Source organism: Phragmites australis, chromosome 1 (assembly GCF_958298935.1).
Source record: "Phragmites australis chromosome 1, lpPhrAust1.1, whole genome shotgun sequence".
Taxonomy (NCBI): Eukaryota; Viridiplantae; Streptophyta; class Magnoliopsida; order Poales; family Poaceae; genus Phragmites; species Phragmites australis.
In genome coordinates, this window is record NC_084921.1 from 48,394,716 (window position 1) to 48,416,763 (window position 22,048).

Sequence of the window (22,048 nt, forward strand, 5' to 3'; positions counted from 1 at the left end):
TGTGGTTGTTACAGCCACACAATTAAGAAATACCGCACCCCAAAATACTTGGATGATCTTTACCTTAAGTCCGTCAGACAAAGTCGACTAACTCAAGACGAAAGATATGAAGCTCATTTCAATCTTCAACCTGACACCACTAAGATGGCAAGTTGTTCCCAAAGCGTTCATTCAGAACCGAATAACGACATCACTCTGCAGCAGCAAGAGGACCTTGAGATCATGGACAACATGCTCGTGGCATTTGCTTCCAAAGACTTATTTGAAGACCTCAACTAGGCTCCCAATTAATTAGATATTGTTATATCTATGTCCTACATGGTATTGTAATAGTTTGTTGTCATCTCATACTATATTGTATATTACAACAATGTATCAGAATATTTATACTTAATAAAGTTTATATATATATTCTATATATCTCATAAAGAATTTCATATTAGATTCTTCAATTCTATATATAGATTTCTACAGAAATCAATCCGACGGTGGAAGATATATGCCTTGCGGACATATGCACCACAAATTCTATACTTAGTGAAATCAAAATATTTCCAAAGTCTTACTAAGAGACAATGAAATATTTTGACAATCGTTGAATGCGATGTAGTGATTTTTGGCTCTGATTGTGCCATAATTACTATCCCTATGGGTACTCAAGTCAAAATCGATGATGCTCAATATTATCTCGATTCAGGCCGTACCTTATAAGTTATAGAGATATCCGTCATAATGGTTTCCATATCAAAATCCATCATGACAACAAAGGAGGAATTTCTCCTCTTAATCAACGGATATGGCAAGCTTCCCTATATACCACATGGATTATACTATACATACATCAAATCTCGTACCATAAGCGTACAAAATAATTTTTCTATCTTGATCAAATCAAGACTTGGCATGATTGCCTTGGTCACTCTACATTAGAGAAGATGAGAAAAACTATTAGCAATTCTATTGTTCACAGTATTCCCAAATTCTTCAGATTTATGTGCACCGTATGTGTCACAGAAATTTAATTTTAAGACTCTCTTACCTTAAAATTCACAATACGCTACCCAATTTCTTGAACGCATTCAAGAACATATATGTGACTCTATTTCAGCAATTTTATGGATCATCTAGGTAATATACAATACTGATTGATGCATTTACAAAATAGTCCTATATGTGTCATTTATACATAAGGCACCACACTTATGCTAAACTAATTGCTCAAATTATAAAAATTAGAGCAAATAATCTTGGACACAGGATCAAATCCATTTACATGGATAATGCCGTTCCTTAACGTGTATTCAATTATTATTTGATTTTTGAGAACTGTTGTATTAAGTACCATGTGTGCACATTCATATGAGCTTACAATGAGGCAATAACCAATATATGTCATGTCATTTTCTCCTTATATTTTTCTATTAGATTTTAAAGGAGTTTTAATGGTATATTGATATATTATTTTCTCCTCATATTTTTTCAACAAATTTTTTGGAGGAGTTCTAACAAGAAGTTTAAATTCAAGATAATTGATCAATGGGGAGTGTTATGAATAGATACTTGTAGATATAACCATGTAATCAATTACCAAGAGTTATATCTATTGAGAAGAGATATCTTTTCAATAAACATGTCCTCTCACTTTTTACTATATATAAATATGTAAACACCATGATTAATAAATATAAGAGTTCATTTACTACTCTATTATCTATCTACAGTTCATTTATAATAGCCCGCATGTATGCAACCTAGCAATTGAACTAGCATACATTGGCCGGCTAATTGTTTTTATAAGTGCCAAAATTTAGGCTCAAACCAAATGACACCCAAAAATTACTGGGCATAGCCAAATTTTGGCTTGGCATTTGATGGCCTGAAATAAAACAGCCCTTGAATCTCAAATTCCCAATACATCAAATCACCGTCCCGAGAATGGAGCCAGCCATACTACAGGCAAGGGTTCATTGGACTTGTAAATGATCTATTTGGTTTATAGCTAATTTCACGCGCATTTTCGTAGCAACAGTGCGTCGTGACACACTTCTTATGTAATTTTCGAACGACTGCGGCAAGACATTTAGGAGAATAATAAGATTATGAGCTTTGATGAGGCGTTGAGCTCCTTGGCATGAATATTCTTTGTACCGACTGCCAAGTGCTCCATATTGAATTCCACCCTTATCGTCACTAGCCACCTTAAAAAAGTTGGACACCGGCAAACATTGCATCTCCAGATTCTCCAATTTCGACGGCGTACAGAACATATGTCATTTGATTGCCGACTTGCAGCAGCGCACCACGATCCCGAAAGGCCCTGATGCGTGCTTGGCCGCCAACTCGCCCATGGCAAGTCCTAGTCTGAGCACAGTGAATGTGTGCATGGAGGCTCCGGAGTAGGGAGAGTAGGAAGGTAAGTTTGTATTTTTTTTAAATTATTGAATTAAATCAAAACTAAAAAAATTAACTAATGATTCATTCCCATTTAATTAATTTTTTTAAAATAAACTAAGTAATAACTCAAAACTACTTAAGATGACGAAGAGCATGCGAGGGCAAGAGGATGGCGCAAATTTGAGCCGAGGTGGCCAGAAAGCCCAACAAGGCGGCACGGTAGAGAGCCCAGTTAAATGAAAGGCAAAATGGGCCTTGAAGTTTCGTGGTAAAAAACGTTCCTCCCCCTGATAGCCCACATACCGGCACCAGTGATCCCCATCAACGCAGAGCCAAATCCTCACCGTTGGATCAATATCCAACCGCGCTTCCGCAGTACACCTACCCGCTTATAAGAGCTCAAGGCCCTCGTGGAACCCTACTGCGCCGCCTCTTCCTCCTCGCGACCTCGCCTCTCGCTTCGCCGCTGCCGCCACGGCCAGAGCCCGAGTCGCTCCCAAGAGGTATGCGTCCTTCCTGTTGGATGCACACCGCGGTCTCTCATGCTGTTGTTGTGGTTGTTGTTTGCGTAGATCCATAAAACAGCTATCTTAGATCCCCGCGCTCCGCTTGCTCCACCATTGCTTCATCTAGCTGTCGGTGTATTTATCTCCGCTGCTGGAGGCGGGGGCAGCGGTATATGCGCTTGAGAAGAGGTAGCGCGGTGCAGGATGATGAGCAGATTTTGCGGAGGATCTCGCCCGCGATGGCGCTCTTACGGGCGAATGGATCGTTTGGGGTCTCGTACGGGCGGCGTTGGGGTTTGGGGGTTAACGGGAGGGGGCGCGGTGGATCGTTTCATGTGGGAGCCAGGAGAATGGGGATGAAGGACGGGTTAGTCGAGGGGAAGGGGAAATCAGACCTTTTGTTCTGTGATACCATAGTTGCCAGAATGACTGATTTGAGGAGAGAAATTATTTTAAAGTGGAAATGCCAGTCCCTGTATGAATATATGTGATGCTGGTCTGGCGAAAAAGCACTGTTGGATCACTACTCAATGCATGTTTGTCTAATATCTGTAGGTTCACAGTTCAGTTAAGACTGCAGAATACTCTGTGTCTTCAGACTGATGGTAACGTTGTTGGCTTGAAAGCTGATGTACTGTAGATTTCATATAGGTGGTCAGTGGTCTATGGTTTACCTGCTCTGTGTATTTTGCTTCTGAGATGTGATAGAATCCTTTTTTCCTATTGTACCATTATGCATCCAGAAAAATTGGTCTGTAGTTATTATGATTTGCCAAAGCTGCCCTTTTTACTGAATGTTGTTTTCTGCTTGCTTCTGAATGTCATTCATGAGCTTACTGTTTCAATGCTTCTGCTTCATTATGAAGTGAATATTTACACAGGAAACTTACTGTTTTAAAACGATGGAATACATTTTGCTGGTCACTTGTATCAACTGTGTACTCATCCATGGACGATCCTTTTGCTGCTATGCTGCTGTCTGTAGCGAATTAATCTTTTGTCTGTGTACTGTGATCAGAGAACCTACCCCAACTTGCTTGGGACAAAGGCTTTGTTGTTGTTGTTGTTCTGTGATCAGAGAATAATGGATTTGGGTACTTATACATTTACCGTGCTTCCGTTCTGTTCTTGGAGGATCCTTTATGCTTACCTCAATAATTATGAATACATACTCGCCTTGGCTGCTGTGACACTTGGGGTTCCATTCGTTTTCAAGATGTTGTTTTGGCACCTCTGTATTAGCAAAAGGTAGACAAGTCTTAGCACTTCCATGTAGTTGTTGTGTCACAGCTTCTCTGTTACTTATTTTGCCCAACATAAATGGGTTTGACCATCTCATGTCATCTTTCTTCAGTATCAGTTGTAGCTTATTATAGCATTCAGTTATAGAATAATTTTCGTTGGAACTTGAATTGTAGGTTATCTATTTTGACACTTTGGTTGGTTATGATTATTGTAAATGGTTTCAATCCGAGGCTGACTTTACAAGCTTTGTAATGTGTTGTTTTCTGCAGGTAAGAACATTATGGTGAGGGTCAGTGTGCTTAATGATGCTCTGAAGAGCATGTATAATGCTGAGAAGAGAGGGAAGCGTCAGGTCATGATCAGGCCGTCCTCGAAGGTCATTATCAAGTTTCTTCTGGTCATGCAGAAGCATGGTTAGTTATCAATTGCATATCCTATTTTTTGTGCTTGTGAAGGATGTGTTCGTAATTGTTTTTCTGTTATGTAGGCTACATCGGTGAGTTTGAGTATGTGGATGATCACAGGGCAGGAAAAATTGTGGTTGAACTGAATGGCAGGTTAAACAAGTGTGGTGTCATCAGTCCTCGCTTCGATGTCGGAGTGAAGGAAATTGAGGGATGGACGGCTAGGCTGCTTCCATCTCGGCAGGTCAGTTGCTTGACAATGTTACTGAATGCATTTACATGTCATGAACTGTATGGGTTCTGTACACTTTTGACCTTTTGAGTGATAAATTGATTAACTTTCTCCCACATAACTTGCAGTTTGGTTATATCGTCCTGACAACATCTGCTGGCATCATGGACCATGAGGAAGCCAGGCGGAAGAACGTCGGTGGCAAAGTTCTTGGCTTCTTCTACTAAGATGGAGTTTTTGCGAGGAGCATCAGTTTTTTTGTCTGAGTAGGTGGAGACGGGAACTTCTGAAGAATCAGCATGTTTGTTATTTCGTTTTGGATTTATGATGTGAGGCTCGGTTGACAGTTCACTTGTTAGCTTAACTGTGACAAAGTGACTGCACAACTTGCGTGGTTGGCAGCTGGATTTTTATGGAATTAAGCTTTGATACTTCTGCCGACCACAAAGTATGCTCCTTTTACTCTAGTTAATTCCTGTGTGTATGTTACCCAGGTACCAGGGACGTCCGAAGCCAGTGTTGCAGTGCTATGAAAAATCCTGGATAATCTAATACTCTATTCGTGGCCAACTTCTCGCGCGGACAGGCCGTCCACGACAGCCAATTTTCCTTTGCCGTCCGATCACTGCATCGTCCGGCTCTCGTTCGCTCTCCCGCGCGGTTAGGTGGCAGCTCCCGATTTTTACCACGGTCGGTCGGTGCAGGACGCGCGTCGGTCCTCTGTTCGTGTCTTTGTAGTGGGGACATGTGTTCCATCCCGATTCGAGGGCGAGCGAAATATCGGCCGCACAGCCGACGCGCTTCCTCCATCCCCGCTCGGTTTCCTCGCTTCCCCCTCCTTTCCTCAATGGCGTTAGTCTTGGTTATCAACTTAATCAGAATGGAGTTCCTCTAGTATATAGTTGCCATAATGGAGTTCCTCCAGTAGATAGTTGTCTTGGTTATCAACTTAATCATCTAAGACTTCTGTTTGCTATATTAATACTCGTTTCTGAAATCTCTGTGATATATGTTTGAAGATCGATCGACCATATACTATGACATGCCTTAATTTTAAACATTGGCCCTAATTTTTTTTTATGCTGTACTACTTATGAGGATGGAATGCTAATTTGGATGCGAACTTCACTTTTTGTTTCATGGACGTTGTATTTAGCAGTATCGTTTCTTAATGTATGGATTCTCAGCTTATTTAATGTGAAACAAAATCAAGTTTCTTTTATGAATGTTATTGATCCGACTGTAGGAATATGCTACTTAAGATTGACTGATTCTCTCATACCATATAAATTTGATTTATGATCATGTCATACATGCAAAACTATGTGGTAGTGTAGGAGGTAAACTCACATATTCATCATTTAGGGTCAACATACCACAAATTGGAACCAAACCAAACATCAGCCAAAAAAGTTACCAAAGGTTGGAAGGTGAATTGCGACTAAACCAAGGAGGCCAAACTATTTTGCCAAAGTTTCCGGAACTATGGTGGCTGCAATCCAAACACATCTCCTGTCAAAATTTAAGTCATGCCTCTAATTCGGTGACACCAAAATTTTGGTGGGGCTAGTTGGGGGCTCAAACCAAGCAACCCCTTATGCTTTCTGGTAGAAGGGCGTGGGGACATTATATGCACGGGTCCCATTCCGCGCTATCCGGTGCGCCTCGGGATAGCATCGCGAGGTCCGACGCGTTCCGTCTGCCGCGCTATTTTGCCAAAACTATTTTGCCAAAGTTTCCGGAACTATGGTGGCTGCAATCCAAACACATCTCCTGTCAAAATTTAAGTCATGCCTCTAATTCGGTGACACCAAAATTTTGGTGGGGCTAGTTGGGGGCTCAAACCAAGCAACCCCTTATGCTACTAGAGTTTGGTAAAGTATATACAGCAGATATACCAATTAAGAGGAACCTCACAAAGGCAACAAAAGGTCTACGGTAAATAGATCACTAAAAGTAACATATACAGTAGCTTCCACACCTAGAGAACTAATATTGATTATTGCTGTGGTAAAGATAACCGATACATGATCAATTTCTATAATGAGAGCCCCGGGGATACACGATCCATTACCATCTTCCCATGGAGGAGGAAGACCTGCCAAAGTTGTATAGTTGCCCTACATGGCCGAACACCAGCTGCCTGTCTCCACGGCACCACCGTCATCGTCGCATTTGTCGCCGCCGTAGGTGAAACAGAGGAGGAACGCTACATGGACTACATGGCAGCAGCATCAGGCCAATGTTAGGGGTAGAGACTAGAGAGGATCCTGGTGAAGGCTCCTCCATGGAAGCTGTCGGATCAGGAATCATTTATAGAGAGGGTGAGGCTTCTTTCAGTGAGTGGAAGCTTAGGTGGTGAGCTACCTACCTTTTAGCAGAACTGAATGTGGTATCTTCCTTAGCATATTCTTGAGCACACGGAAACTTCTCCATTTCCTGTTCCAAGCTTTGTTTCGTTTGGAGTATTCAAAGTATATTCCATGCCTTTTGTGTGCCTTTCTGTGGATGTAGAATTAAAGTGGCCTTGAGGAAGCATGGGCTGGAAAGCTGGTTTCCTGTGATCATGTAGAACAATCCTACCCTTACTAACTTATCTCTCATCAAGCAGTATAGGATGGTCTTCCAATGTCCCTGTTCTTACACTCGATGAACTCGCTCAGTTGTTCGTTTCCTTTTTTTTCCAGGAGAACAAATATCGCATGAACAAGAAGAATTAATCATATTTTCCTTCAAAATGGCTCATATCAGACTCTAAGAGGAAAATATAACCCTACATATTGCTGTCGTGTCGTGCTGATTGACAATGTGAGTTGGCTTGATGTCGACATGCACTATGTACGGTACTGCACCACTGCGCCTAAGGCTAGCTCGAGCAAAACTGCAAGTTGCAGATCGATCGAGATCTAAGTAGTACGGAGTATACGCAAGGTAAATATTGTAATAGATTTAGAAAGTAGACCATGAAAATCTTGTATTTATTGATAAGAAAATTTATATTATATAGGTAATAAACAGGTAGGGAGACATTCATTGAAGAAGACGGTTTGCACCATCGGTGCCTTTCCCCAACAAGTATCGGTTCATATGGACAACTGCTTAAGACAATTAATCATGTAATTATATGATAATTGAGTACTATTTATGTATTTACAACACTCCTTGATAAATTATCTCTAATTGTAAACTTCTTGTTGAAATTTCTTCAAAATCCTATGGAAAAAATATGAGAAGAAAATAATATATTAATATGTTGATATGCCATTAAAATTTCTTTAAAACCCAATAAAAAATATAAGGAGAAAATGATATGATATACATTGGTTATTGGCTCATCATAAATTCATATGAGAAACATAGATAAGATAAACTCATTGATAAGCTTAGAGAATAATGATCATGATCTATAGATCATATTAAAACCTCTAGAAAACCATTTGAAAAAAAAGAGGGAATAAGATTAGATATTGTCTTATTAAAAATCTTATATGAGAAATGTTAGTTATGCTACTTTTTTTTGACAAGTTTCTCGCTTGCTGAATATTATCAGAGTTTCTTGTAAGTGCTATGACATGCTTCGAAATGTTAGAACTCAAAAACTTAAGACTGCACTAGAGTCAGTGGCGGATCCAAGATTTTTTTATAGGGTAGGCATCTAAATTTTTAAGACCATAAATTTGGTAAAAGAGTATAAAATTGGACAAAATATAATACAAATTTGGTAATTCGGTATAATATCGTAAATTCAACAATAAATCCCAAATTTATAAAACCGTAATATAAATAGTTTCAACATGACATAAGGTCTTACATAAATGGAAGATTACATCATATTACGATACTATTCTAGATTCTTCACTTTGCGCTTTCGCATGGTCATGAAAGACTTGATTATGTCATCCTCATTTATCTTGGAGAAGATATCTCGCTCGATATATGTGACTAAACAATCATTCAATAACTCATCACCTATTCTATTTCTCAATTTATCCTTCACTAAACTCAATGCCGAAAATACTCTCTCAACACTTGCCGTCGCCACCAGTAGGATCAATACCAACTTAAGAAGCAAATACACTAAGTTATAAATAACATGTTTATTCATTTTAACAAGCCTAATAGAGAGCTCACCAAGATTGTTTAGGCCTTTAAATCTATCATCTTTCCTCATGTCATCAATGAAATAGACAGTGGGAGTGGATTAAATCAAGAGATGGTGATAACTAGGTCTGTGACACTCGGTGGGGTTCTTATTACAAAAATATTTTGCACATTATTAATATGTATTCTATAATTTGAGAAGTACTTATAACTCTTAGAAAGGATCCCAAACAAAGGGATGATTGGCTGAATATACATGCTATGGTTGATGTTATAGAGTCATTTGAGTTTGTTTTCAATGCACACTTGATACTTATCATTTTTAGATACACAAATGAGTTGTCTCAATCTTTGCAAAAAAGGGACCAAGAGATTGTTAATGCAATGTCACTTGTGACTTTAGCGAAGAGAAGACTGCAACAAATGAGGTCTCATGGGTGAGAAGAATTCTTTGAAGAATAGGTTAAATTATTTTGTATTAAACATGGCATTGATATTCATGCATTGGATAGTAGATATGTGCCTCATGTAAGATCCCCACGGTTTTATCCGGTTCAAACAATTAATGATCATTATAGAAGAGAAGTATATATTGGTGTCATTGATCAAATTCGACAAAAGCTTGACAATCGATTTGATGAGGTAAATATGGAGTTGCTTATTTGCATGTCAGCCTTGAATCCCTTCAATTCTTTTGATTCTTATGATGCACATAAAGTCCTTAGACTTGCTAAGTTTTATCCAAGGGCTTTTCAAGTGTGGAATTGATAAGACTTGAACTCCAACTTGATAACTTCATTGATGACATAAGGAAAGATGATAGATTCAAAGACCTAAACAATCTTGGTGAGCTCTCTGTTAGGCTTGTTAAAACGAATAAGCATATTATTTATAACTTAGTGTATTTGCTTCTTAAGTTGGTATTGATCATACCGGTGGCGACGGCAAGTGTTGAAAGGGTATTTTCGGCATTGAGTTTAGTGAAGGATAAATTGAGAAATAGAATGTGTAATGAGTTATTGAATGATTGTTTAGTCACATATATCGAGCGAGATATCTTCTACAAAGTAAGTGAGGATGATATAATCAAGTCTTTCATGACCATGTGAAAGTGCAAAGTGAAGAATTTAAAATAATATCGTAATATGATGTAATCTTCCATTTATGTAAGACCTTATGTCATGTTGAGACTATTTATATTACGGTTTCATAAATTTTGAGTTTATTGTTGAATTTACAATATTATACCAAATTACTGAATTTGCATCATATTTTGTTCAATTTTATACCCTTTTACTAAATTTATAGTTTAAAATTTTAGATGGCTACCAAAAAAATCCTGATCCACCACTGCTGATGCATGGATGTGTAAGGAGGTCACCAGCCAGTCTGCCCCCGCCGCCGTCGCCGTCGCCGCCCGCGTCCATCGATGAGTCCCGGGCCGGCGAACTCCGTGCGCGCAGCGGTGCTAGCTGAAGGATCGGATTAAGGACCGTTGAATTGTTAGAACATGATTAGCTTCTGGCTCTATACGAGTTTGGCACTTTTTGGTCATTACATTGTGGTAAAGTACAATATATACGCTACCTCCAATGGGTCTTGTTCTGCACTGTCGCTTTCTCAACTTTGTATTCGCCGTTAGCATCTTATTTGTACAATTCATCACTAGTCAATTCCCTGAACTGTTAAGAAACCTTTCCTTTGCTTTTTCCCCTGTACATAGGAGTTGCCTCCTACTGCGGTTCTCCGATGGCTCCTTCACAACTAGTTTTATTACTACAATTGGGTATGTTGTTTCTTGAAGATTGTTTCTATTTTCTCATGTTTTCCTGAATAATCATTTTGCATTCTTCTTCTACCGCTTCAAGTTTTCCTTATGACGTACAGTGTTCTTTGCCCCCTCGATCTTAGATCCTACTAACGTGCAGCATTGACTTTAAGATAAGAACGATTGAACTGGACGGCAAGCGAATTAAATTGTAGATTTGGGATACAGCCGGTCAAGAGCGATTTAGGACTATCACAACAGGTGCTATGCTCGTTTCTTTGAGTGCTAGTGACCAGTTCTATTAAACTATATGATATATTAAAAACCTTATTCTCAAGTGAGTTTCTTTTTTTTAATCTCAGATACTACAGAGGAGCTATGGGCATCTTGCTTGTTTATATATCCTTAAAAGCTTCACTTTGGATAATTTTGCCATTTTTTGTTTCTTGACATTCTTGTTCATTTGACATACAGATATACGGAACTGGATTCGCAACATTGAGCAGCATGCCTCTGATAATGTGAATGAAATTTTGGTAGGCAACAAGGCTGACATGGATGAGAGTAGAAGGGTACTGATCCAAGCGTCCCTACCCTTGCTTTTATCGGTTTTTTCCCCTCCTATATACTATCTGCTGTCAATTTCGACTTTAGTAGCTCACTGTTTCAATTCTCTTCTTGATTGTTACTCCAGGTTGTTCCTACTGCAAAAGGACAAGCACTAGCCGATGAATATGGCATCAAGTTTTTTGAGACTGTAAGTGTCAGGTGCGGTATTACATACCGAAGAAAGAAAGTAAAGAAGGACGTCAAGAAGCGCGGGAAGGCCAACGACTGATTGGAGATAAGTTGGTTTGGATATTTTTTTTAGAGATAAGTATGTTTGGAAGTTAAGATCAGTTCGGCATAAGTTAGGAATTGAGTCATTTTCGGTAGGAAAGAATAAAAAGAGTTGTAATCAGTTTTGAGTTAGAGTTAGAGATTGGATGAGTTAAAATAGATAAAATTGTTAGGGCTGTGCTCTAGGTAAAAAGAGCAGTCAGCACCCCCTTTGCGAGGCAAGTAGTACAAAAACTATTCCTTATCGCCTGCTACTATGTCTTAGCCCCTTGCTGCAACCGACACCCAGTGGTGTCAACTCCACCGCAATGGGTAGGAAACCGACTAAGGATCATGCGGAGACCTCCCACAGCTACCCTATTTGATCACTTCCCTGTGGACGTGACAATTTGGTATCAGAGATCATGTCTAAGGATGTTGAGATTGAGCAGTTTAAGACACTTCTCGCCGCGCAAGATGAGCTGCTACACAAGGACATCAATGAGCGCTTCACCTCATTCACCGAGACCCTTGGCGACATTGAGACCACACTGGCCAACGTCAGTGCCATGAAGACAACGCTCTCTAATGTTACGCGCGCGGTGGCGGGCCTCATGGACCGTATGACGACCATGGAGCAACTCAAGGGCGTGCACGGCGTTCCAATCACATGTGATTTCGTTCCATCGGCAGCTAACCACTCCACTCCAAGGACATCACAGGTTACCCCACCAGCCTTCCCTCTTTTGGACGGCATGAGTGGCTCCATCGCTAATCACTTCGACGTTGTCTCTCAGTGGCATTCAGTAGCAGACCGATAACAAACTCAAAATGAGCAGCAGCACAGGTGCAGTTCCACGGTTCTTCAAGCTGGACTTCCCATGCTACGACGGGAAGGAAGACCTCTACCATGGCTCACGAGGTGCGAGCAATTTTTCCATGGGTAGAAGACGGAGGAAGCAAACAAGGTCTGGCTAGCCTCGTACCACATGAATGACAATGTGCATCACTAGTATTTCCACCTGGAATGCAGCTGGGGCAAGCCACCTTGGGATGAGTACAAGGTCCTCTGTAACACTCGCTTCGGATAGCCCATCCATAGCAATCTGTTGGGTGAATTTTGTCATCTTCATCAATTAGGCACGATGCAGGATTACCAGAGTCGATTCTTGGCGCTGTTGAGCCAGGCCGATCCGATGATGGAGCGCCAAGAGTAGCAGCTTTTCACCTTCGACCTTGTCGAAGACCTCCAGGTGGATGTCGAGCTTCAAGACCCGTGCGATTTGGAGGAAGCCATGAGCCTTGCGCGCATGTATGAGAAAAAAGCGGTGCACCTCAACCGACCCAGTGGCCCTCGCTCGTTTTCCTCTCAGTGTACAATGACACCACCGGCTATAGCAACTATGTCATCGGGCCCCATTGCCACCACATCATCCATCACGGCTACCCTACGCCAAGTCTGTTGTTTGACGCCATCCGAGATGGCGGGATGCCGCCGTCGAGGCCTCTACTTTAACTACGACGAAAAGTTTGTTCGCTGTCATCTGTGTGCCCATATGTTCTTCATTGAGTACGATGACACGGTCGCTGAGAAAGATGACTGGGGCATTGCAGAAGATGCTCCAGCTGAGCCGCATATCTCCCTATACGCGGTGGCCGGGGTACAACAAGTGGTAACCGTGCACCTGTAAGTGCAGGTGGGCAGCATGGAACTCATGGTGCTAGTCGACTCTAGATCGTCACACAACTTCATCCAAGAAGACTTCGCTCTCCGCCTGGGCATCCCTCTACATCTAGTGCGCGCAGGTCTCCATGTGATGGTGGCCAATGGTGATCTGTTAACCAGTTCAGGTGTGTGCAGGGGACTAACGATCTCCATTGACCAAGAGCTCTTCACACTGGAATGCTATGCGGTGTCATTGAGCAGATACGACCTCATTCTCGGCATGCAATGGCTCCAGACTCTAGGACCCATCCTTTGGGACTTCGACCGCCTGACCATGTCGTGTCACCTCTAGAGTCGCGCCATAACATGGCACGATGTCCTTGGGTATGGTGGTGCTACACTCCATGCAGTCGATGGGCAAGATGACCTTCTCCAACGCCTTTGCAGGAGTTCGAGGGGCTGTTCAGTGAACCCTGCGGGCTTCCTCTGGTTCACATCCACAACACCATATTCACTTGGAGCATGGCGCACAGCTAGTGACGGCATGACCATACCGCTACCCCTAGCTACAAAAAGATGAATTGGAGCAGCAATGTACCGAGATGCTCACCCACGGCCTCATCCGACTGAACACCTCTGCGTTCTCCTCCCTAGTGCTGCTGGTCAAGAAGCATGACGGCTCGTGGTGATTCTGCATTGACCATCATGCCCTCAACGCCATCACTATCAAGGAAAAATTTCCAAAACCGGTGGTTGAAGAACTCCTCGATAAGTTGCACCGCACAAAATATTTTACAAAGCTCGATTTCCGCTCCAGCTATCATCAGGTCCGCACGAACATAGCAGATGTTGATAAGACGGTGTTCCGTACCATTAGGGCCACTACGAGTTCCTGGTCATGCCTTTTGGCCTGACCAATGCACCAGCCACCTTTCAAGCTCTCATGAACGACGTCCTTCGTCGATATTTGTGCCACTTTGTCCTTGTATTTTTTGACGATATCCTCATTTACAACTCATCATGGGTAGATCATCTGCGGCATGTCTGTACTATTCTGGATATACTACGTCATCACCAACTCTTCCTCAAGTGCTCAAAGTGCACCTTTGGGGCCTCATATGTATCTTGTATTGGGCACATAGTCTCAGCAGTCAGAGTCACCATGGATCGACAAAAGGTGCAAGCGGTGGCAGATTGGCTTAAGCCGCATTCAGTGCGGGCGGTCCACGACTTTCTTGGCCTTGCAGGCTATTATTAGTGCTTCATCAAGCGCTATGGGTCCCTCGTTGCGCCCTTGACGTGTCTCCTGAATAAAGAAGCCTTCGTGTGTACCGAGGAGGCAACCTAAGCTTTTACGGCCCTCAAGCAGGCCTTGTCATCTTCACCAGTGCTTCAATTGCCTAACTTTTGTAACATCTTCATCATCGAGTGCGACGCTTCCGGATCGAGCATGGGTGCCGTCCTCCATCAAGGCCTGGGGTTAGTGGCGTTCTTCAGTTGTATCATGGTACCTTGACATGCCAGCATTGCGGCCTACGAACAAGAACTCATCATCCTTTCTCAGGCTATAAAGCATTGGTAGCCATACTTATGGGGTCGCAAGTTCGTGGTCAAGGCAGACCACTACAACCTGAAATTCCTCCATGACCAGTGCTTGTCTACAGTTCCTCAGCATCGCTGGATAAGCAAGTTGATGGGTTTTGATTTCGAGGTGGAGTACAAACCGGGGCATGCCAATGTGGTGGCTGATGCCTTATCACAACGAAATGTAGAATTGGTCATGACTTTCATACTGTCAACTCTGGTGTTTGACGTGTTCAAAACATAATCAGGAAATTGATGTGGGACTCCAACAGTTCTGGGCCAACATCATCGCTGTCCGCGAAGGACCTACTTGGGCATGTCAAGATGGGTTGATCAAGGTCGAGTGCTGGGTATTTGTGCCAGCCTCCTCTCTGACAGTACCACAACTCCTTGCACAAGCGCATGACATGGGCCATGAAGGTGTTCAACGCACGATGCAGCGTCTGCTTGCTGATTTCCACATTCTTGGTGACAAGATCTTGGTCCAAGATTATGTTTGCTATTGTGCGGTTTGTCAACAGAACAAGACCAACAACTTGCACCCGGTCGTCCTGCTTCAACCTTTGCCGATTCTGGTCCAAATCTGGAGTGACATTTCCATGGATTTCATAGAAGGCCTTCCCGTCTCTCCAAGTTTGCTCATTTTATTCTGTTTGGTCATCCATGCATGGCTAGCTTTGTTACACGCGCATTCTTTGATGAGGTGGTTCGGCTCCATGGTCTGCCCGAGTCCATCATCAGTGATCACAATGCAGTTTTCACTAGCAACTTGTGGAGTGAGTTGTTTAAGCTGTCCGGAACAAGATTGCACATGAGTTCAGCATTTCATCCTCAAAGTGAAGGCCAATCAGAGGCAGCTAATAAGGACCTTGTGATGTATCTTCGTTGCATGACAGGGGACCGGCCCAAGCAGTGACTCTAGTGGCTTCCATGGGCCAAATATTGCTATAATACAGCCTATCACTCGTCCCTTCATGACACGGCATTCAGGGTGGTGTATGGTCGGCCCCATCCATCCATCCGTACTTATGAGAAAGGCGAGACTAGAGTGCCAGCCATGGAGCAGACCTTGTTGGAACGTGATGACTTCATTCGCAATGTGCGCGAACGACTCCTTCAAGCGCAAGAACATGCTAAGTTGTATTATGATGCCAAGCATACGAATTTGGCCTTTGGAGAAGGAGATTGGGTATAGCTGAAGCTTCTCAATAGACCAGCAACTTCCTTGTCGTCCCATGTTAAAGGCAAGCTCTCTCCACGGTTCTACGGGCCCTTTCAAGTGGCCCTTAGCATTGGGGATGTGGCATATCGTCTCCACCTTTCAGCCGATGCTAAAATTCATGATGTGTTCCATATTGGGGTTCTCAAGAAGTTTCATGGTCAACCATCGCAGGAGACGCCCCAGTTGCCTCCAATGCTTCATGGCCTCACTATTCCAACACTGGCTCAAGTGGTGCGTAGCCAATTTGCACGGGGAGAGTGGTAGATTCTTGTTTGATGGGTTGGCATGGCTGATAGTGATGCTACTTGGGAAGATGTTTCATCTTTTAAGCAACACTATCTTGCTTTTCAGCTCGAGGACGAGCTATTTCCGAAGGAGGGGAGAGATGCCATGTGCGGTATTATGTACCGAAGAAAGAAAGGAAAGAAGGGCGACAAGGAGCAAGAGAAGGCCAACAACTGATTAGAGATAAGTTGGTTTGGGTATTTTTTAGAAGGAGATAAGTATGTTTGGAAGTTAAGATCAGTTCGGCATAAGTTAGGAATTAAGTCAGTTTCGGTAGGAAAGAATAAAAAGAGTTGTAATCGGTTTTGAGTTAGAGATATATATTGAATGAGTTAAGATAGATGAAATTGTTAGGGTTAGGCTCTAGATAAAAAGAGCAGCCGGCACCCCTTTTGGAAGGCAAGCAATATAACAACTATTCTTCATCTTCTGCTACTATTTCTCACCCCTTTGCTGCAAATGACGCTCAACAGCGTCAACTCCGCCGCAACGGGTAGGAAACCGGCCAAGGATCGGCCGGAGACCTCCCACAGCTACCCTATTCGGTCACTTCCCCGTGGACGTGACAGTAGGTTCCTGTGCTGTATTGTTTGGTCGTTTCACTGACAAACTTATTCCTATTTTTACTTCATGCTGTATCTTTCAAAGTGCCAAGACTAACCTCAATGTGGAGCAAGTTTTCTTCTCCATTGGCCGAGACATTAAGCAAAGACTTTCTGAGACCGATTCCAAGCCTGAGGTATGGTCATACAGAGGCTTGTGTTTATGGGCATTTGAAATTTACTCTGTTCTGAGTTTGAAAACTATTTTATTGCTTATTCGACCGGGCGGTCAATATTGGGCCAAATCAAGGTGCGGGGACTCCAGCATCTAAAAAATCTGCCTGCTGCGGCTCATGAGGAATGCTTGGTTGTTAACTATTTTGACTTTGTTTTCTTACTTTTTGCTTGATATTATAGGAACAATGTCAAGGAGTTAATCATGATGTGCTTGCGCTTTGTCTTGTTTCCATTCTGTGCACCAACCACTCTTGTTTTTAATTTTGTATAGCAATTTCCAAGGGTTACTGCATGTTTTATTGCAATCAATTGACACGTCTTCTTAATGCAACATGTGTAATCGAATTAAAATAATTGCATTTTCCAATCTATCAATCGATTGGCGTAATTGTATGTTGTTTCACAATTAAGTGTTGCATTGAACACTAACACCGTCCTGGTGAACAAAAGTTTGAGCACCAAATTTCTACTGCTCTGCATTTATAAAACCTAAAATATTATGATATTAAAAAAAGTACCTTTTAAGACAAATCTATCTTTTTCATATGGTTGATCGGACTATTTATAAAAGAATACCATTTGACTGCACATGTTCTAAGACTACACTTATTTTAACTGGAGCGAGTAGATGACACAAATCCACATGAAAATTTCTGAACGAATTATTCATGTACTTCTCAATTTACTCTATGTTCATGAAAATTTTCTAGTTCAAATAATTATGTAAATAGTAACGAAAAATGAGAATTTTGACAAATGATACATCAAAAGGAAAGTGAAAAAATGTTAATATTCATTCGAGTTTGAAGTTGAAATTGTAAAAGGGTTAATCGTACGATTATGCCATGAATGTGGACTGCACCTGATACGTTTTCATCCTATTGCTTCTGTGTGAGGAAGTTAATACTTTTTTTACAGGAACAGGAGGGAATCCCCTACTGATAATTTTCATTAATTAAAAGGAATATGTACATGCGAATTGCGCACAAAAGGATGCTAGATCCAAAAGAAAAAAATAACTATCTAAAAGACTCTCGGAGAAGACCCTGCTTGCTATCATTTGCCTTAACAATAGTTAGAGCAGTGAACTGAACAATAGTTCAGTTGGTTAGTGTCTCTAAGTAGAGAGTACGATCACACATGAGTTACTTGAGAAACTAGTTTTAATAAGTTTCTTATCAGTCAGGATTCAATACTCTCGTACCTTAAATTTTAAAAATGTTCGAAAGAGTCTCTTCTCGTAACCAAGAAAAAAAATAGTCAGAGCAAATCCCTCTCTTTTTGGAAGTACTCTTCCATCTCCCCAAAGAGACACTGTTATTTGCCTTAACAGTGTGAGGAAGTTAGTTTGCGCTGCTCGTTTCACGAATCATCCAATTTGCTTGGAAGGCAAACGATTGGTTATGCTTCCATGTGCATGGGTCAATAAAAAACATTTAGCTCAGTTGAATTGATATTGTATGCACTTGAAACTGGTAGGATCCATCAAATACTGTTTAACTCGTTCTGCTTTGTTTTTTAAAATCTGCTTGCGTTTGTTTTGTGTATTAATCATTAGTGTTAGGATACTATCTTCCCTATCGTAGATACTGGGAAATCCTGACAGCCTTGCAATTGAATTTGCATGTTTGGTACTACGTACTCCGGTCAAGAAAATATTAAGCATTCGTTGAAAGAAAAGGAGAAAGTGTTAGTGAAAAGAAGGGTGATATCTATATGCAATCAAGAAAGTATTAAGCTCGACCAATAACATCTTTATAAACATCATGAGTACAAAATGGTCCAAAACAATTAGTATGGTGATTCGCTCTGCTTAGGGTCTGTTTGTTTCAGCTTAGGATTGTGGCTTTCAGCTTTTACAATTCGAAGCTGAAACAAACAGACAGCTTTTGGTTATAGCTTTTTAAAATTTGCTGATTGGATTGTGGAAATCTGAGAAACTGATTTTTCTCAGCTTTTGATAGATTGTGAAAGTCCATTTTACTAAACTGTCCATCAAAGTTTTTGAGAATCTACAATCTAAAAGCTTTTCACAATCCAGCCTTTTACAATCCAGCTTCTATAAGCTGCTTTTCAGAATCTTTAGCTGAAACAAACGGGCCCTTAATCAAAAGATGTGTACAATGATTTATTACTATTTACACAGAGTAAATGCAGGAGTTCATTTATGTTTCCTTCAAAACTACCCTGGACTATGAAGATACTTAACAAGACCATGAAAGAAACCCAGAATTACAGAAACCTACAAAAATCTAATATGTCTTTTTTTGGAAAGAAAATGGGTACACCCAAAAAATAACAATGGAACAGTATGCCAAGATGAGCAGTCTAACGGAATCAAGGCAGCGAGCAACGATAATCATGAAAGAAAATTAGGTGCAGTCTAACGGAATCAAGGCTCAACTACAGCGAGCAATCTAAAATGGCGAGCGCCTTGTGTACACCCTTCCCAGCGGCGCTTAGCCCCACCACGTTCTGGCATTTGGCGCAGTTCTCCGACGGCGTGAGGTTCAGGTCCAGGCAGATCCCACCGGCAACGTCGCAGGTCTTCTCAGGCGCCGGCAGCTTGTTCGCGGCCTCAGCGTCGGCCTCGGCCTCGCCGCGGTGCCGCCGCATGTGCCCGCCAAGCGCCTGCCCGACGGCGAACTCGAGCCCACAGACGGGGCACCCGTGCACCCTTGGCTTGGTCGGCTGTGCCTGCGGCGGTGGCAGCAGCGGCTGCCGCCCGAGGCAGAGCCCCGCGTAATCAGCTGGATTCTGCTGCTGCAGCAGCCTGGGCCGCTTGTGGCTGGCGCGGTGGCCCCCGAGCGCCTGGAACGTCGGGAACTGCCGGCTGCACGTCTTGCACTCGAACACGCGCCCCTGGGCCCCGCGCGTCACCAGCCCCGTGGGAAACGGCGCGCCGTGTCCGTGCTGCCGCAGCAGCTCCTGCTGCTGCGCCTGCGCGAGGAGCATGAGGACGCGGGCCGTGTCCGCGGCGCCCGTCTCCGCGTCCCACACCGCTCTGTCCCTCTTGCTCATGGCCAACAACGAGACCCTGCACCACCGTGAAAGGCATGGGGGCGCATACGCTCGTATATATATAGCGCACAGGCAGCGCATGATCGAGAGCAGGAAAATTTGGTGTCAGCCGTCCGGTTCGTTTCAGACAGCCTGCCCTGCACGACTAGACTAGTGGCTGCCTTGCGATGGTTCGCCTGAAACGACGGCATTTCTACTTTCTAGACGTGGATCCGTGTACTTTTCCGAGCGCTGTACTTTGACCACCGCGCACCGGATGAAGTTACTCCGATCCTCGTGTGCGTCGTTCAAGCTAGCTGGCCACCCAGCTCGTACTGTTCCTACTCTTCTAGAGAGGCTGCGCCTGCGCGCACGTTCGCTGTAGCCGGTGGGTGCCAGGCGACCTGCTGCGCGCGCTCGTACGCGGGTGGCGTCCGCGACTGGAGGCGTTCGCCATGTTCTATTTTTCTGCGGCGTACGTTCTCGAGCGGGCAGAGGTTTTCACACACACCTCCATCGATCGGTCGGTTGGTGACTCCTCACACGAGGTACTGTACGTTTCTTCATTCATTGGGTCGACTGGGCCGGGCGGAATTGGCAGGGCTCAGTTCAATCCGGTAGAACGTACGGGTGGCGTCACTGTGTGACTATCTGCAATTCTGTGATACTCTAAAAGAAAGAAGAAAAAAGCAATTTTGTGAAGGCCAAGTGGATTATTTGATCGAGAAATTTCCTGCAACGTGAGGTAGAGTTACTGCTGTTCCTTTCCTGGCCTGGGATCGATTCGGGTAAATTGGAGGCATCTGACGACAGGAACAAGAATGGTCGACATTGAACAAGTCTTATACTAGTTCATCAACCGATGTGCTGCCAACTACTAGTTACTTCGTTTCACGGAGGTAGTAACTTCGTTTCACAGGGAATGTTCCGTGATCACGCTTTAATGAACTAATAAGTTCGCCCAGCATGGATTTGTTTGAAAAATAATGAGCGTGGTCATATTTTGCGAACGAACAACTAAGCAGCCTTGCAGGTTGCAGCAACCAGCTTCCCCGAATGATCAAGCTTTCGCAGCATCTGAGTCTAATGCCAACGCGTTAGCCGTCGTTCTTAGCATTAGCAGCCACCAGGTGCCCAAAACAATCATAAACTCTTCTCCTTCGGACCTTTGAAGATCAGTAATAGCTGATGGACCTAATTCCAACGCGAATACACTGTTAAGTTTCAGCACATGCATGTTTTAGTTGTTTCGTTTCGAAGGCAAAAAAAAGTAAAGAAAAACTACTTTTCTAGGTCATACTAAGCATGATTCACGCATACCGATATGTTTTAAATCAGTTAGTCAGCACAAACTACCACACGAAGGTCTTGAATCTGGAACCCAAAAGCTAAACTCTGTACGTATAGAACGACTCGTCGCCTGCAAGACTCATGCGTGCACCAGTCCTAGCTGCACCAACGTGCAACCACTATTCCTGCATATTTTTTCACACAAACATCACGAATGACGCGTGTGATGGTCTAATCGAAATCAAAATCTTGGACTCGGACTCACTGACTCAGCAACGCAACAATAAGCACGGCACGATTCACCTTGATCTCTTTGAAATTAGCTTATGATGCACGACTCGACAGAGTGATCTGGCTGGGTCATGCTTGCATCAGTTCTTATCGCTGCTAGTAGCAGGCCAGCACGATCGATCAGTGCAAAAGTCAGCTTGGTATATTTAATCGTACGACTTCTGCAATAATCAGAGTACTTCTGGAATTGTTACTGGTTCGGTTGCTTGTACAGCTAAACGATGGAATTATGCGGCACAAAATTTCTAAGAAAATTAGGTCGTCCAAGTACATACTCCCTTTGGTTACAAATATAAGTCGTTTTAGTCTCCTCAACTATTCTCTAAATATAAATCATTCTCGAATTTCTATGTATTTTTTTTCTCTTTTATTTTTATCTTATTCTTATTTAATAAATACTATCACTCTCACAAATGAATGAATTATCTTTTTCAATGCAGAATAAATGAAGGGTAACAAGAT

General features: G+C 42.6%; 2 protein-coding genes and 1 pseudogene across 2 annotated transcripts; 2 read left to right on the forward strand and 1 right to left on the reverse strand.

Annotated features, from left to right (window-relative positions):
• Positions 1-2,751: 2,751 nt before the first annotated feature.
• Positions 2,752-5,212, forward strand: LOC133924112 (small ribosomal subunit protein uS8z/uS8w). Its single transcript, XM_062369502.1, has 4 exons — positions 2,752-2,897; positions 4,415-4,558; positions 4,633-4,793; positions 4,910-5,212. Exons 2-4 carry the CDS (start codon positions 4,426-4,428, stop codon positions 5,006-5,008), a joined length of 393 nt encoding a protein of 130 aa, XP_062225486.1. The 5' UTR covers positions 2,752-2,897; positions 4,415-4,425; the 3' UTR covers positions 5,009-5,212.
• Positions 5,213-10,238: 5,026 nt separating this feature from the next.
• Positions 10,239-17,125, forward strand: LOC133885628 (ras-related protein RABE1c-like; annotated as a pseudogene).
• Positions 17,126-19,108: 1,983 nt separating this feature from the next.
• LOC133890370 (zinc finger protein ZAT12-like) lies at positions 19,109-20,107 on the reverse strand. The gene has a single exon (XM_062330765.1). The coding sequence runs from the start codon at positions 20,105-20,107 to the stop codon at positions 19,409-19,411; it is 699 nt and encodes a 232-aa protein (XP_062186749.1). The 3' UTR covers positions 19,109-19,408.
• Between the last annotated feature and the right edge of the window lie 1,941 nt (positions 20,108-22,048).

Excerpts from the sequence above, each read along its gene's own strand:
- LOC133924112 (XM_062369502.1), top strand. The coding sequence starts at position 4,426 with ATGGTGAGGGTCAGTGTGCTTAATGATGCTCTGAAGAGCATGTATAAT. Across the intron at positions 4,559-4,632 it reads TCTGGTCATGCAGAAGCATG|GCTACATCGGTGAGTTTGAG; the intron begins GTTAGTTATCAA and ends TCTGTTATGTAG. Across the intron at positions 4,794-4,909 it reads GGCTGCTTCCATCTCGGCAG|TTTGGTTATATCGTCCTGAC; the intron begins GTCAGTTGCTTG and ends CATAACTTGCAG.
- LOC133890370 (XM_062330765.1), bottom strand. The coding sequence starts at position 20,107 with ATGCGCTGCCTGTGCGCTATATATATACGAGCGTATGCGCCCCCATGC.